This window comes from Globicephala melas, chromosome 10, assembly GCF_963455315.2.
Source record: "Globicephala melas chromosome 10, mGloMel1.2, whole genome shotgun sequence".
In the NCBI taxonomy this organism is placed as follows: Eukaryota; Metazoa; Chordata; class Mammalia; order Artiodactyla; family Delphinidae; genus Globicephala; species Globicephala melas.
The window spans coordinates 50,153,947-50,170,661 of NC_083323.1; the positions used below are offsets into that span (position 1 = coordinate 50,153,947).

At 40.1% G+C, this 16,715-nt stretch overlaps 1 protein-coding gene across 1 annotated transcript; it reads left to right on the forward strand.

The window, feature by feature from the left end:
* Positions 1-508: 508 nt before the first annotated feature.
* On the forward strand, positions 509-6,154 carry LLPH (LLP homolog, long-term synaptic facilitation factor). The gene is made up of 3 exons (XM_030866370.2): positions 509-581; positions 2,191-2,409; positions 5,306-6,154. The coding sequence occupies exons 2-3, from the start codon at positions 2,205-2,207 to the stop codon at positions 5,482-5,484; spliced, it is 384 nt and encodes a 127-aa protein (XP_030722230.1). The 5' UTR covers positions 509-581; positions 2,191-2,204; the 3' UTR covers positions 5,485-6,154.
* Positions 6,155-16,715: the final 10,561 nt, after the last annotated feature.

The window sequence follows — 16,715 nt, forward strand, 5'->3', positions numbered from 1 at the left end:
AACGGATATACAATGAATTGCACATACTTAAAGGATACAGTTTGACAAGTTTTGATATATGTGTACAACCGTGAGACCACCACCGGGGATGGGGAAATTTAAGGGCTGCAAATAAAGATCTTAATTCGGCTTCTAGAGGAACACGCGACGTGGTGAATGTGTGCGAATGGGGAGGTCTGACGTGAATCTAGAGGTCGGCTCTGAGCTCACTACCTGACGGCAGGGTCACCTGGCGGTTCTCCCTCCTTGGGTTAGTCTCGGGGCTACCCCGCTCACGCTCGGGACGCAGGCCTAGCTGGTGTACGACCGTCGACCCGGCTTCTCCCCCGCATTTCCCTAATCCGACTTCAGAACCTATCTGGGAGGAGCCCAGCTCCCAGGTCAGCACTCGCACCAAGTGCGTCAGCCCGGGACTCCAGAGGACCCCGCCTCTCGAGGCCGTCCGGGGCGTTTTGGCGAGCAGCGAGCAGCCGCCGCCCGGGGGGCGGGGTCAGTAGAGCGGGTTGCCGGGAAGGCGGAAGTGCGGGGGCTTCCGGTCGGCGTGAGCAGCGTGCTGTGTTTGAGTTCCTGGGTTTTCTCAGGTGAGTTCTTTTTACCAACCGGCTCCAGTGGGGCGTGGGACTTGGGACTCGAGTCTGCCGCCCGTGGAAAGATCTCAAGCCTCGTCCCTCTCTGGCAAGCTTGAGCCCGGGCCAGAGACGCAGGCCTCCTCTAGAACGAGGGTCTCCCGTTGTCGTGGGGCTTCCCGGTGCTCTGTGGGAAGTGGAGTCCTCCTTAGTGGTTCAGCCCCGCTGAGGGCTGTGTACCGCAACCCTTCTCTCCCAGCCCCTCGCAGGGCTTGCGTTGTTGTACACACGGGACAGAGTGAGTTTGTGATTGCTGCCGTCCAGAAATGTTACTCCACCAGTCGTCCGTTTAACAAATGTTTGCTTAAACTTTACTGTGTGCACAGTGCTACGCACTGGGGGATCCAGTAGCGAACAAGACCTATTTATCCCTTGCCTTCGTGGAGCCCACGGGCCACCGGGAATGACAGAAAATAAACTTAAGAATTTTCGATTGTAACACGTATTAAACAGGAAAGAAAAGGATGAGGTGGTAGAGAATAAAAGGTGAGCTTACAGGAGTCAGAAGAGCTGTCTCTGAGGTACTGAAGTGAAGGATCAGTTCCCAGGCAAAGGGACGGCAAATGTAAAGATCCTGAAGTCAACGTCATTTGGACATTTTTCTTTTTCTTTTTCTTTTTTTCAAAATAATGTCTTAGTGATTAACTGCCTATTGATGTGTAATTAACACAACAAACTGCACATATTTAAAGTGTGTAAGATATATCCATGTATACTCACACACAAACATAAATCTGTCAGCACAGTCAAGATGATGTTATAAGTCATTCCCACGAGCTTCCCTCTAAACTTTTTGTAATCCCTATAATCCCTTCCCAGCCCTCATCACATCCCCACACTCTCCCTCGGTTGTCATTGATTGGACTTTCTTCAGATGTAATTGGTGCTTGATGGAGTGGAGCATGAGATAAGAGTTAAAGGAGGCAGGGGCTGGGTCACAAATACCCTTGTAGATCTTGAATATATGAGTTGGAAAATCATTAATTCCAAGAAAGACAGTGTCTGCTCTTTAAGTTTTTAAAAGCTCAGGTTGACCACCTTCTAGGGGATGGGCTGGGACTGAGGGGTTGAGGGAAAGCAAGAGTAGAAATAGACAAGTTTAAAATAGCTAGATTGATTTGAGGGGGTGGATAATGAGGAAAATTGGGGTGGGTGGAGTCGCCTGTAGGTTTGGGGGAAATCAGGATTCAGTTAAAAGATAAAATATTTTGTGATTTTTAAGTTGTTGCATAAATGTAAGGTGATGGCACTCTGCATTTTGGGGGAAATTAAATTTCTGCATCTTGTATGAAAACTACAGGAGCTTTCAGAATTGGCTTGACTCACAGTGTGCCAGTGGCCACGGGGAGTTTGGTTTGGTGTTCTTAATTGTTAGTTAGTGGCTGTATATGCCACGTTGATCCTCACATAATTTGCACATTATGCCATCATAAATCACGAACAGAGTGAAGAGTTTACTTTCCAGTTGTTCATGTTCTGCAGAGATGCCTTTTGACCTGGTTTTCCAAGGATTTGTTTTTTTGTTTGATGGTAAATAGTTGCTTTTGAAAATGTAATTTTTTAGCTTTCCAGCTAAATATGGCTAAAAGTTTACGGAGTAAGTGGAAAAGGAAGATGCGTGCTGAAAAGAGAAAAAAGAATGCCCCAAAGGAGCTCAGCAGACTTAAAAGTATTCTTAAAGTAGATGGTGATGTTTTAATGAAAGACGTTCAAGAGATAGCAACTGTGGTAGAACCCAAACATTGTCAAGAGAAAACGCAATGTGTGGTGAAAGATGAAACAGGTGAGTTTATGTGTTTCATTTAAAAAAAAGTTATATCAACTTCCTTTTGTGACTTTTTCCCTTTTTCACTGTCTTCCATTCTTTCTCACACTTGCTTCCCAACAAACGTCCTGCCATGCCCACATAATTCTTTGGAGGTGCTACTAGAGATTCTATGCTAAGCTATTTTAAAGCCACCTCATGTGAGTAGGTATGTTTTGGATTATTCAGAGTGAGCCTTTTGTGCTTATACAGTAGCCTAAGTGTCTCAGAAATAGACAGTACTACAGGGGTAGACAAACCTAGACACACTCTCGTTGGAAGGGTACAGAGGAGTCAAGAACTAGGCAGGATAGAAGGAGGTCTTTCTTCATTTTACCCTTTGCAAGATCTAGGTTCCATTCTAAGAGTCCTCTGCCCTTATATTATTATCCTAAAGATTAGTTTCCCTGTATTTGATTTTGACAGATTCTAGTTATGTCTGTTTTAATATAGTCTAAAGTTGGAAGCTGTATATAATGTGTATAATAGTCATTATCCTCAATCCCTCTTCCCTTTATCCCCCACCTGTAAACCATTAGCACATCATCTTGACTATCTCCAAAATACATTAGGAATCTATCCATTTTTCTCCTACTTTCATGCTTTCACTTTAATGACAGTTATCTCTTGCCTGAACCACAGTAGTAGCCATTTTACCTCTCTCTTCAGCTTTTGCTCATTTCTGATTCATTTTTGACATATCACCCAGTATGATCTTTTAGGATATAAATCAATTATGTCATTCCCATGCTTAAATCACCTCATTATATTTCCATGTGCTTACCAAAGCCTGCCTGGTCCTACTTAATCTCGTTCCAGTACTTCTCTTTAAAAAGGCTGTAACCACAAGCTGAAGTTTGCTTTGTCCTTCTCCCCTCAACAGAACATTGAGAACTCCATGAGAGCAAGGAGCTTATTTGGACCACAGTATCCCCAGAACCTAGAACAGCACCTAAAATAATCATTCAGTGACCAGTTATTGAAGGGCTAATGTATATCAGGCACTGTTCTAGGAACTGAGGCAACAATGGTGAATAACAGAAATGGCCTCCATCCTAGTGGGATTTACATCACATTGGAGGAGACAGAAAGTAAACCAGATAAATGAACTAATACAATATAATGTCAGGTAGCAGAGTCCACAGAAAACCTGTATACCCTGGTAAGTTCCCAGAGAGGGACATTATGAACATGTCCTTCACAATAGATAAGGTTGGTGATAGATGGACCACAGCATGGCTGTGCTGAGCTTCCTGCTAAGTCTTCTGTTAGAAGAGCTGGATACCTGTGTGTGACCTGGATAAAAAAGTGTGGCAGCCCCAGGATTTCCAGGTCTGTTCTGTCGTGAAGCTTGCTGCTTACTGCTGTTCCTCTTCCAAGTACTCTTCATTGGAAGTGGCCAGTCATTCCTAATAGTTTATTTTCTTCTAAGGCCTGTCCATTAGAAGCGTGGGTGCACTTTTTATTGACACAACAATTTTATTTAGCTCAAGAAAGCACCTAATCCGAGGAGTGTTCTCATAACTCGCGTGTTTTCAGAACCATAAACTTACCCCTAATGCAGTAATTCAAACCCATATATCCTAAATGTTTCCTATTTAACTTACACTGTTGCAAAGGACAATCATAATAATGTTCTCTTTTTTAAAAAATTTATTTCTTATTGAAGTGTAGTTGAATTACAGTGTTGTGTTAATTACTGCTGTGCAGCAGAGTGACTCAGTTATACATATATATACATTCTTTTTCATATTCTTTTCCATTGTTGTTTATCACAGGATACTGAATAAAGTTCCCTGTGCTATACAGTAGGACCTTGTTGTTTATCCATTCTGTATATACCAGTTTGCATCTGCTAATCCTAAACTGACTCCTACCCTCTCCCACTCCCCTCCTCATTGGCAACCACCAGTCTTTGTCCCTGATTCTGTTTCTGTTTCATAGATAGGTTCATTTGTGTCATATTTTAGATTCCACATATAAGTGATATCATATGGTATTTGTCTTTCTCTTTCTGACGTACTTCACTTAATATGATAATCTATAGTTGCATCCGTGTTGCCACAAATGGCATTATTTCATTCTGAGTAGTATTCTATATATGTACCACATCTTCTTTATCCATTCATCTGTCGATGGATTTACGTTGTTTCCATGTCTTGGCTATTGTGAATAGTGCTGCTGCAAACATAGTGGTGCATGTATCTTTTTGAGTTATAGTTTTGTCTGGATATATGCCCAGGAGTGGGATTGCTGGATCAAATGGTAATTTTATTTTTAGTTTTCTGAGGAACCTCCATACTGTTTTCCACAGTGGCCGCACCAACTTACATTCCCAGCAGCAGTGTAGGAGGGTTCCCTTTTCTTTATACCCTCTCCAGCATTTGTTATTTGTAGACTTTTTAATGATGGCCATTCTGACTGGTGTGAGGTGATACCTCATTGTAGTTTTGATTTGCATTTCTCTAATAATTAGCGACGTTGAGCATCTTCGCATGTGCCTATTGGCCATCTGTATTTCTTCTTTGGAGAAATGTCTCTTTAGGTCTTCTGCCCATTTTTTGACTGGGTTGCATAACAACATTCTTTAGAAAGTTTCTTAGTGACTAAATAGATGATGTCCCTACTTCCTCGCAGATACTTTTTATGTCTTTCATGGTTGTGGGAACACATGGCATCGTGTGTATGATTCTACTGAATGTGTTGTAAGGAGTTTTTTGAGTGTTAGTCAAAGATCATTGCACAAAGGAATTTTTTTTTTTTTTGCTTTTGTAGTTTCATGCCACTTTTAAGTTCAGTGTCCTCATTGCATTAATTTGCTTTTTCATGGGGTTGCATTCATGAGTATTAATAGTTTTTCCATTTTTTAATTCAGATGACATGAAAATGGAGACTGATATTAAGAGAAACAAAAAGACTCTTCTAGACCAGCATGGGCAGTACCCCGTATGGATGAACCAGAGGCAAAGAAAAAGGCTGAAAGCAAAGCGAGAGAAAAAGAAAGGAAAAAGCAAAGCAAAAGCCATCAAGGCAGCGAAGGGTTTGGCTTGGTAGACCCTTAAAAACTTGAAAAATGCCGCATGGAACAGGTCTTTGATTAGAATGTATACATTGATTTCAGCTTCCACCAAATGGAAACTTTGTTTCCATTTTTTAACTTGGCCTTTTTCTTCAATTCAAGCCCAACTGTAACTCCTCAAATTTGTCTTGGTAACTTGAATAAAATATTTTCTTTGATGAATGAAAGCTGCGCTGATATTTTAATTGAATGCTATCCAATATGCAGGGATTATCAGACATCAGAATTCTCTCGAGTATTAATGTGGTTGTAATCATTGAGTCTTAGGAAGGATGAAACATAATATTATACTGACAAATTTGAGCTAACTCAGATTTAAAGTAAATTATATATCATGTGGGGCTTCCCTGGTGGCGCAGTGGTTGAGAGTCCACCTGCTGATGCAGGGGACACGGGTTCATGCCCCAGTCCGGGAGGATCCCACATGCCGCGGAGCGGCTGGGCTCGTGAGCCATGGCTGCTGAGCCTACGCGTCCGGAGCCTGTGCTCCGCGATGGGAGAGGCGACAACAGTGAGAGCCCCGTGTACCACAAAAAAAAAAAAAAAATTATATATCATGTGAAAATATGTCAATGGATTTTATAAGCAGTACTTGTTTGGAGTTGTGATTTTGTATAATTCAGAATAAAAGATACTCTGTCTAGATCGTGAAGATCTGTTCTTTCATATATCCTTAAGGTTTCCTAGTAGTAGAGAAGACCAGATTCTTCAGTTAAATTTTTTTTAAATTTTAAATTTTTAGGTGGAATATTGACATGTGAAAATTATTATGCTCCATCTTTTTAGGAGATTAGAACATCCTGGGAACTAGTTTAATGTGCTTCAGTTTTTATATTCTTCTCAGAGTATGATTCTCAGAATTAGCTTTTCTGGATGTGTGGTGAAAAAAATATATTACATGGTCATTAAGTTTGGGAAATGCTACATACTTGAAGATTGAAAAACAATATTAGCTTAATACAGGCATATCTTGGAGATACTGCACATTGAGTTCCAGACCACTGCAACAAAGTGGACCACGTGAGTTTTTGGTTTCCTAGTGCATATAAAAATTACATTTACACTATACTGTAGTCTGTTTTACAATAGCATTGCATGTAAAAAAAACGATATACATACCTTAATTAAAAAATAATGCTGTTGGAAAAATGGCGCTGATAGACTTATTTGACAGAATGTTGCCACAAACCTTCAATTTGTAAAAAAAAAAAAATGCAGTATGTGCAAAGCGCAATAAAACGAAGTATGCCTATATAGTCATATAGAGATCTAGCAGACTTTTCCAGGTGCTAGGGACCCAGGGAACAAGACGAGGTGTCTGCCCTCACGGGTATGTACTCAGAAGAAGCTGTTAGCTTCAGAGAAAACCAAGTTAAAAATGAGACCTAGGCCTTTCTCACCTTCTGAGATGGCCCACACTCTGTGGAGTGTGTTTCTCTCTAAATAAATGCACTTCTTACCTAAAAAAAAAAAAAAAATGAGACCTTGTGGAATAAGGTTACTTAGGCATCAGGTCACAAATTTTGTACTGGGCACACAGCTACACTGGGACACAGTATAGAGATAAATAGGACAGAACCCAAATCTTTTAGGAGATTTGAAGCTGAAATTTAATGCTAGTAAAATCTTAGGATTATTTTATATAATAGGCTTTTGTCAATCTATTCAGTGGTTAGTTCACCAAAAAGTTAGTGGATTATTTTTAAATACTTAAGGAAGCTAGCAGAAGATGTGAGTTGGAAAGTTCAAAAAAGTTCATGGCCTTTTTTTGCCTTTTGGTATAATTTTGAACAGAGTTTGTGAGGAAAAGGCAAATACATAAATGTTTATTCATGAAATAAAAATTTGCTAACATCTAATTAAGCCATGATAATATCAGCCTGAATATACCAGCTGTTTCCTTTTTTTTCCCATCATAGGAATTGTCTACATCAGTGATGTTACACACTTAGTGCTTATTTAAAATTTGGCAGCGTTGTTACGTATGTTTTTTCTGGATTTTTGAGGTCAGAAGCCAGTACCAGGGATATCATGTTTTCTGAAGCTGATAACCTCCAATTTGACTCCAATGGTAGATAGTAGCTTTGAGCTTTCATCCGGGGCCTTTCAGTGATGTTAGGCTGGTCACTTAAGGTTGTCTAGTCATGAAGTTTGTACAGTTAGGATTTAACTTAAAAGTTAACAAAATCAAAGTATCACTATCAAAAAACGTATTTGAGAAACATGTTCTCAAGTGTCCTATGTCCTCTGGCAAGTTGGCTGTGAAAGAGAAATTGTCTTGCATAGCTTGTGATGGGGACCTCTACGGTCACTGAGTTCCTGAATTGTGTGGCCAGCAGGATTCTTCCTATCTCCAAATTTTAGCAGGAAATTAGACTAGCATTCCAGAATGAGTGCAATGTACGATCACTTCTTTGTTGCTTTTTTCCTGGAGGTTATAAATTGAGAAGTATAGCATAGTCCTTTAATCTCTTAAATGATTAGCTTCATAAAATTTGTCATCTCTTTATTTGACTGATGTTTTCCAGAGAATTCTGTAAAACCACCAGATGGAGCTCAAGCTAAGCACCAAATCATTTTTTGGAATTATATTGAGTGGGCTGAATCACATTAGGGATTGAATGTGACATTTTTGTTTTTTAAGAAATTAAATTTAAAATTAAAATATCATCTAAGGATAATCAAAACTGCTTTCATTTATTGGTTGCTTTGCATATCAGGCTTTGTTCTAAATTATTTAATCCTAAACTCTTCAATCGAAGTATTAACTCATTTAATCCTCCCAGCAATCCTTTGAGTTTGGTATTGATATTATCTCTCTATACACCAGGAGAAACTGAGGCACACAGGCCATATAGCTGGGATTCAAAGTCAGACAGTCAAGCTCCAGAGCCTATGTTCTTGCAGTGCCATTCTGCCTCTCAAGGGTGTGCAAACTCTTGCTAAGTAAAAAAGGTAGTTTTAGGGTAGAATGCTTATTTTTGGTTCAATCTGCTCGGGGGGTTCAGGATCAGGTGAAGAGCTGATTCTCAGTAGAGAAATGATTTATTGACCCCTTCTCAAATCTCTAGGCCTAAACCAGACTGGAGTTCCTTTGGTAGCATGCCCTTAGAATGGGCTGATCCCATCCTAAAGGTATAGCCCAGATTCAGTGGTACCCAAGCTACTAATCAGAGAAGGAATGTGAACTGCCATTGACACTCTAAAGTAGAATCTAGTGGTTTTGACTACATGTTTTTTTCTAATGTCACGTTTTAGATACATTTCCCCCCTACTAGTTCACATGCTGCATAAGTATGCAGCAGAATATATTTGCTTATGAGGAAATCTGAATATTTTCAAAATTTGGATCAATATATCTGGGATATGATTTTTAGGAGCTGGAGAAAAAAAAGTAACTGGCTATAAATGACTTGATTTAAATATCTGAAATGGACTGGTGTTGATGGTGAGGGTAGTGGTGTGCAGGAGTAGTGAAGTGCTAGCCACAAAATAGAATAAATAGGAGAAATCTAAAGAGACCTCAGGGAATTCCCGAATTTATAAATACTGCAGTTGAGATGCAGATGGTGGGCTGTTGACTGAGCTTACTAGCTAAGCAACTAACTTCTGATGCCACCTGGCAGAGTGATTCACATTTATGCTATAGTCAAAAAATACAAAGCTTTTCCCCTGTATTTGCTGGAATGTAAAAACACCATTGCAGCAGGCATGTGCCAGTTTAACAAGGAAATGTTCAGGGGGAATAGGGAACTGTTAAATACTCATGCCAGGTTAAGGCCACTCTGTTGTTCCCAGGACCCCATCAGGCAGCAGGAGGGCCAGGGCGAGGTTTGTGCCTGCTTACAAAAACCCTTAAACTTTACCCAGTTGAATGCCAAGAGTCTTTCGCACCTATTTTAGAATAGGAGAAGAATAGGACGCGGTGTCAAATAGGACTCATTTGCTAGAATACTAGTAATAACAGCCAACATTTAGAGAATGCTTACTGTGTTAAATGCTTTACCTGTATTATTTCATTTAATCCCTAAAACAATACTGTGGGGTCAGTACTCTTATTATCTCTATTTGCAGAGGAGGAAACAGCTTTGAAGAGGTAAGTAAAGTTGCCTAAAGCTGTGCAATTATTAAGTAGTGGGCAAGGCTGTCCCAGAGTGTAGAATCTCCCAGAGTAGTGTCTCTGATGGGAAGCTTCAGAGACAGGTTTTGACTGAATCTAAGGAAGAACCTTCTAACTAAGATGTTTGTTGGGAGGTGGAACAAGCAGCTTGGGAGGACTATCCTGTCAAGCTAAGACTGGCGAGCCACTTGTTTGGAATGTGGCAGAATGGACTCAAATATTGTACTTGGAATTTCAGTAGAAAGCTGGTGAAGTACTTTCCAGCTTAGAAGGGCCTTGCAGAAAGTTGTCACTTTGAAATGTGTTGTGCTTACTTTGCCCTTAGATAGTTTTTTGGCACCCCACGATTGCAGACTTAAGTATCTTTTTGGTGGAAGTAACAAAATCTGAAATCTTAAATTTGTTAATGTCGTTAAGTCTGGTATTCATTCCACGAAGTTCCACTTTAAAGTATGGAAAAACGTTATGAACATCTGCTTTAAACAATGAATGGGGTGAAGTCCTTTGCATTTTAATTTTAAAACGGCATAGTTTTATAATACATTAAGTTTATAATATGCAGAGTGTGTTTAATTTCCTAAAGCGATGACTTGTCTTGGCATTATGCTGTCTTACGAAACACTTTCTCATTCTCACATTGTCTTTATAGTTTTCAATATCAGCAAAGCCTTTAAATAGTCTTAGTTGGGTGTTGTGTATCACTGTACAGTAACTGCTAGTACATATGGTATTTCTGATCCGTGTAATAAAGTACATTTGTCATGTATCTTGTGATCTACATACCTTTCAGCTGTTACTTCATAAATCTGTTCCATCAGAGAACTGCTTTGTACAGCAGTGGTTCAAGCTGCTTCTAATAAACTAATATTTTGTGTCTTTTATATGTAATCAACGGGGAGTATTATAGACTTGTGCCTCTGTGGAGAAACATTCCACTAAACTTCTTTTCTCTTGACAATAATGGGGAAAAAAAATAGCTTGGGAAGATCACAGATGTTCAAGAAAATATGTTGTTTGCTCCTAAAAGTCAACTGAAGATCTTTTGTATTGCTCCAGGTTTTTTGTTTGTTCGTTCGTTTTTATTTATTTTTTTAATGCTTTAGAGAAGAAACAGTTTGAGATATGTGATGGGGCCACGGGGAGATAGGATTACAAATTTCAGTGGAGACCCCACATTGGGTGCTGTTTTTCAAAATTCTAAAAAGCTTCATCTTGCTCACACAAAGGGGTGATATTCTGAGCAGAGTGGTAGGTAGTTGGCCAAAGATTGGTCATTCCTACGTGCTTTCCTACTCAGACATAAGCATTCTGCTCTAGGTTTAGTCTTTGTTCTGTCCCAAACTTCAAACTAATATTGTCTTCACAAAAGCATAGGTATTTACTAACGCAGGCAGTCCCTTGAGTAATTGGATAGGGGCTATTGTCTTTCTCCAGCTGTAGAAATTTGCTCAGTGGGTAAGCTCTCCACAGACTAGGCAATGGGTTATTGATAACTGTATAGTAAAATATTCATGGAAAATGCTTAAGGAAGCTGTATGCCATGGGCGAAATTGGTATGGTTGTCCTTTATAAGCCTGTGAATCTTTAAGAAGAGTTGCCATAAAGAGAATGGGAATCGGCTGTTCCGAATCTCCACTGACGAAATGGGTTTTAACTGTAGAAGAAGTGATTTGAGTTAAATGTAAAGAAGAACTTCCTGAATGTGAGTGTTATTTGAAGCCAGGTATGGGTTGAGAAGAGGCTGTTGAATTGTCTCTGGAAGAGAGAGAGAGCGCTAGAGAAAGAAATGAAAGGGGGCGGAGAGTGGGAGACCCCCACTTGAGATGATTTAAATGTAATTCTGCCCAATGGTTATGAGTCCTTTATTCTCTTTTCTCACACTCACATCTCAGGTTTTGAGGTTTAAAAGGTCAGACCTAAAGAGTATACTTTAGTCATTAGAACTAAAGTGCCAGAGGACCCCTAGGTCTGGAGGTTCTTTTGGTGTAATTCTTAATTGAAATGAAATGCTAAGTTGTGACCAGTGGATGAGAAAATTGACTCAGGGTTGATTTTCCACCCTTGTCATTAAAGACCAGTGTACACACTGAGCTCACAGTGCCAGAGAGGAATTTGACATTGAGCAATTTCTGGAAAGGCAAGTGGTTGGTAGGCTGTGACCACTTAGGCTTGGGATGGGTTAGAGGGCTGGGGGAAGGGTACAGCTGCCACGTTGCTGCTTGGGCATGTGCCTACTAAATATTTTTTCCAGGAATACTCCAGCAGGACCAGAGGGTTGCAGATCAAACTTGGCGCTTTAAATTCCAGAGAGCAGAGACTGAGAGGACAGGGTAAGTTTACCCTTTCCTTTTTTTTTTTTTCTGGCTGTCACCACCCTGTCCTGTCCCCATTTGGTACTCTTTTGCACCTCCCTCTTCTTTGCTTTCCTTCAGTCTGTTTTTCTTACATATAACTGAAAGAAAAAAAAAATTTTTTTAATAAAAACGTAAAGCTGCGAGTTAAACATTATTTACTTCCCACCAAGTTTAGTTGTAAGTGCTTTTGTTTATAAATGACCCCTGGCATTTTTCTTTGTGGTCCAGTGACAATAGCTCAAATAGATTTCCCACTTCTGTGCTGTTTTTCCTCACCAGTTTGTCTTTCTCTCTTCCTCTGCATTTTCCTCTTTTTTTTTTTTTTTACTTTTTACTTATTTTATTTATTTATTTTTTGGCTGCATTGGGTCTTCATTGCTGCACGCGGGCTTTCTCTAGTTGCTGTGAGCGGGAGCTACTCTCCGTTGCGGTGCACGGGCTTCTCACTGCGGTGGCTTCTCTAGTTGTGGAGCACGGGTTCTGGAGCGCAGGCTCAGTAGTTGTGGCGCATGGGCTTAGTTGCTCCGCAGCATGTGGGATCTTCCTGGTCCAGGGCTCGAACCTGTGTCCCCTGCATTGGCAGGTGGATTCTTAACCACTGCACCACCGAGGAAGTCCCTCTTGTTGTTCTTAATAGTTTTACCACCTATGCATGAATCCCTAAATACCATACTTTTGTTTTGTCTATTATTTTTTTTATTATTTAAAATTTTTTTTTTAAATTTATTTTTGTCTGCTTGGGGTCTTTGTTGCTACTCAAGGGCTTCCTCTAGTTGTGGTGAGCAGGGGCTACTCTTCGTCACAGCGCGTGGGCTTCTCATTGCGGTGGCTTCTCTGGTTGTGGAACACAGGCTCTAGGCCCGCGGGCTTCAGTAGTTGTGGCACATGGGCTCAGTAGTTGTGGTTTGCAGGCTCTAGAGTGCAGGCTCAGTAGCTGTGGCGCACGTGCTTAATTGCTCCGAGGCATGTGGGATTTTCCCAGACCAGGGACGGAACCTGTGACCCATGCATTGGCAGGCAGATTCTTAACCACTTCGCCACCAGGGAAGTCCTGCATTTTCCTCTTTTAAAAAAAATTTTTCTGCACTGGCCTCTTTTTCTGTGTGGATATTACTTCAATTTCCTCCTTAGGCTCAAATCACTACCCTTCTTGCATTCTCTCTCTCCCCTCTCATCTCAGTTTTTCCACCTACTATGTTTTTCTTCCTCTTCCTTTTCACCCTCATCTTCTAACCAGATGCATAAATAGAAGATATGCTTTACAACAGGGGCAGGCCAATCGGCTGGTCATCTGGTTTTGCAAATAAAGTTTTATTGGAACGTAGCCAGGCCCACTCATTCATGTATTTTCTATGACTGCTTTTGTGCAACAGAGGCAGAGTTGAATACTTATGAATGAGACCCTCCTCTGGCCTGAAAATCCCAAAATATTTACTATCTGGCCTTTTTATATATTTAAAAAAATTTTTTTTGGGCCTTTTAAGAAAGAGTTTGCTGAATCCTGCTTTAAAATATTTTCTGTATTTATTAATGAAGGCTTTTTGTTCCTTATCTGGAAATTCAGGTGAGTTGGATCTGTTTTATGTCTCCCTACTTAGTGAAATTGAGTTGCATTTTATATTTGCAAATTTCCCCCAAATTTCTCGCTTAAAGGCAGTGGTATCCAAAAGAAAAAAGACAAGCTTACTGTCCTGACTATCAAAGCTAAGTGGGTAATGGTGGTCGTTTGTGGTGTGTGTGTCTGTGTGTTTAGATGTCTTCCCCACCTTCCACCTCCTACTGGGCTCTTTTTAGTCTTTGGGGGGGAAAAAAAGATAATTCCATTGTAAAGCTCTTCAAAAATCTCACAGCCAACTTTTCCTTTAAGTCTAACCATTTTTGGAAATGCTAAATGCTGGAGAAAGGACTCTTAATTTAATATGGCACCTAGAATACTGACACATAAAAGCATTTCAATGTAGTTTTATTTGGTGGGTGGTCTATTTGAAGATGTTTCACACAAATACCCTTACAGATTGGTTTCATTAACATGAAATTAATATGAACTAAAATAATCATAAGACTTAAGGCTGAAAAATGTTTTAGAGGTGACCTATTTTAACCCTGTGCTTTTCAACAGATGAGGAAACTGTTGACGTCCCAACTTTGCTGAGATATTAGGAGTTCATGACCCAGTTCAGAGCCCATGTCTCTTTACTCTCAGACCAATCTTTTTCTAAACCATAAGGCAGTGACAACTGGCCACACAAATGTAACATTCTGACTAATGTCAAGATTAATTCTATTCTTTTCCTTTCTATAAAAAGAGGGTCTGCTAAATGAAACGATGGTATGTGATTAGTCTTTTCTGCAGCTCTATTCCTGCTGTGGTTAATAACCAAACCTTTCCCATTGGTGGCTGTGCCTCTTTACCTCACAGGCAGTGTAATATCTTTTAGTTAAAATGAAACAACACAGTAACAAACTTCTCCTCTTGCCCTGTGCCCCCATAAAAGCCTAGATTTTTGTTTGTTTGTTTCTACTCTCTTCTAATTCACCCTGTGTAGTTATCGATTTCTTTTTATATTTTATTTTTTTTCTCATAAAAGTAATACGTGTAATGTTGTAGAAAACCTAGGAAAGTCTAAATGAAATACAATCATTCATAATCCAGCCACCCAGAGAATATGTATGTGTGTCTCTATTTTCATAACTGTCTCAACACTGTACAGTTTTATATTCTGTTTTCTTAACTTTACATCATGAGGATTTTCCCCATGCCACTGAAAATCTTTTGAAACATTCCCTCATATTCTGTCTCGTGGGTAAACTACATTTTCTTGTTTGCCTGTGTTTGGACATTTAAATTTTTTACAAAATATTTTTGTGTGTGTGATTAAAATACTTCCCTGTAATATTAATGGCCTTACTAATCCTTATCTGATATATTCTTGTAGAAGAGTTTTAGAAGAGAATGAACTTTTCTTAAAAAGACTCCTGATCCATATTGCCAACTCACTTTCCTGAAAGGCTGAAACAATTAATAATCCTTCCCTGGAGCATGTGACTGCCTGTCTGGGGCACACTGGAGGGGCTGTAAATTAAGCTTTTAAAACATTCCTTTCAATATGTCACTCTCCAGCTAGGAAACTTCCCATGGCTGCAAGATCAGATCTAAGCTTCTTAGTGTGTACGCTCTTCCATTTCTTCACTTCCAGCTAATTTCTCAACCACCGCAATCTGGCATCTGCCCCCATCTGCCTGGAGGCATCAAGGAAACAGCCCTAGACTAGACTAAGTGTCAGGAAACTAGGGTTCAAATCCCAGCCCTACCACTTAGTAGTATGTGACCTTGGGCAAGTAACTTAATTTCTTTAAGCCTGTTTCCTCAGGCTTTAAAATGGAAATAAAAAAACAGACCTTGATTTTGGGGGCTCCCGTGAGATAATAGAGGTAAGAAATATTTTTAATCTGTGGAACACTGTCAATGTTAGGGGGTGTATTAAGACTGCTCTTGGGGTAGTGTGGTATCCACCAAATATTTCTGATCCTCTTAGGCTCGTGGGAGAATTTTACTTTCCACCCCTTGCATTGGAATGTGGCCACATGACTGACTTCTGCCAATGAGATAGGAGTGGAAGTGACACATGCATTTGCATGCAAAATCTTTTACGAGCTAGGCCTTAGTCAGCTACTCTCCCATTCTCTCTCCTGTGCTAAGGGCAATGCTGCAGGTGGTTGCTGCCCAGGTCCTGAAGGAAGAGCATCAGTGTGGAGAGGAATTCCCTGCCACCCAGTGATGGGCATGTATCTTGAGCAAGACTTTGTTTTCTAAAGCCTAAGGTTTGGGGTGGTTTGTTACTGCACTCTCACCTAGTGGTACAAGCCTACTCTTGGTGTGTCTTTCTGTGTAGTCCTTGGTTTGACTGAAATTTTTGAAACCCTCTTTTCCTTTGACTTGGTGCCACTCACACTCTTGGTATTTTCCTCCATCTCTAACAAATCCTCAGTCTCCATTGTATTCTCTTCCTTTTCCACTCAAATATGCACATGAGTATCTGACCTCCTCTCCTTTCGTTATATGCTTACCTTCGTCAACTTAGTTTACTCTGACAGCTTTAAATATTATGTCTTTCTTAGCCCTGTATGTTTGAAAAAGGTTTCCAGTTTGAGGATTACTGGTCTACCCTTTTTCTTATGCCTTGAGGGCAGGGACCCTAAACTGGAATCAGATGGCCAGCTGGCTCTTCCACTTGTCTACCTGCCAGAGACCTAACCTCTCTATGCCTCTGTTTCTGCATCTGTAACATGGGGTTAATTGTAGTTCCTACTTCACAGGTGGTTGTGAGGATTAAATAAGAAAATATATGTAAAACACTTCCTGCCTACCTAGGACACAGTAAGTTTACTATAAATGGTGGTGGTTGTTTGGTTGTTACACATCTTCTTTTCTCTCCTTCACTCCCCAAGTTCTATCTCCAGTTTCTGGTAAGATATGCTTAGAAGTAGAAGACCCATAAGAAGTGTTTGTTTTAGTTCTAACATCACATTGATGGCTGATAATAGGAGTGAAAAATTGGTACCCTTGCCCTGAAGATGCTTTGTGCAGTGTTTACTTTTTTTTTTTTTTAAGAAAAAGTCCCAAATCAAAAGAGCTTTTATTGAACCTTTTAATATATCACAAATGAGTCTGAAGAATCATCTGGTATCTTTCTGATTCTGTAGCCAGACCACTCGGATCTTGTTCATCAGC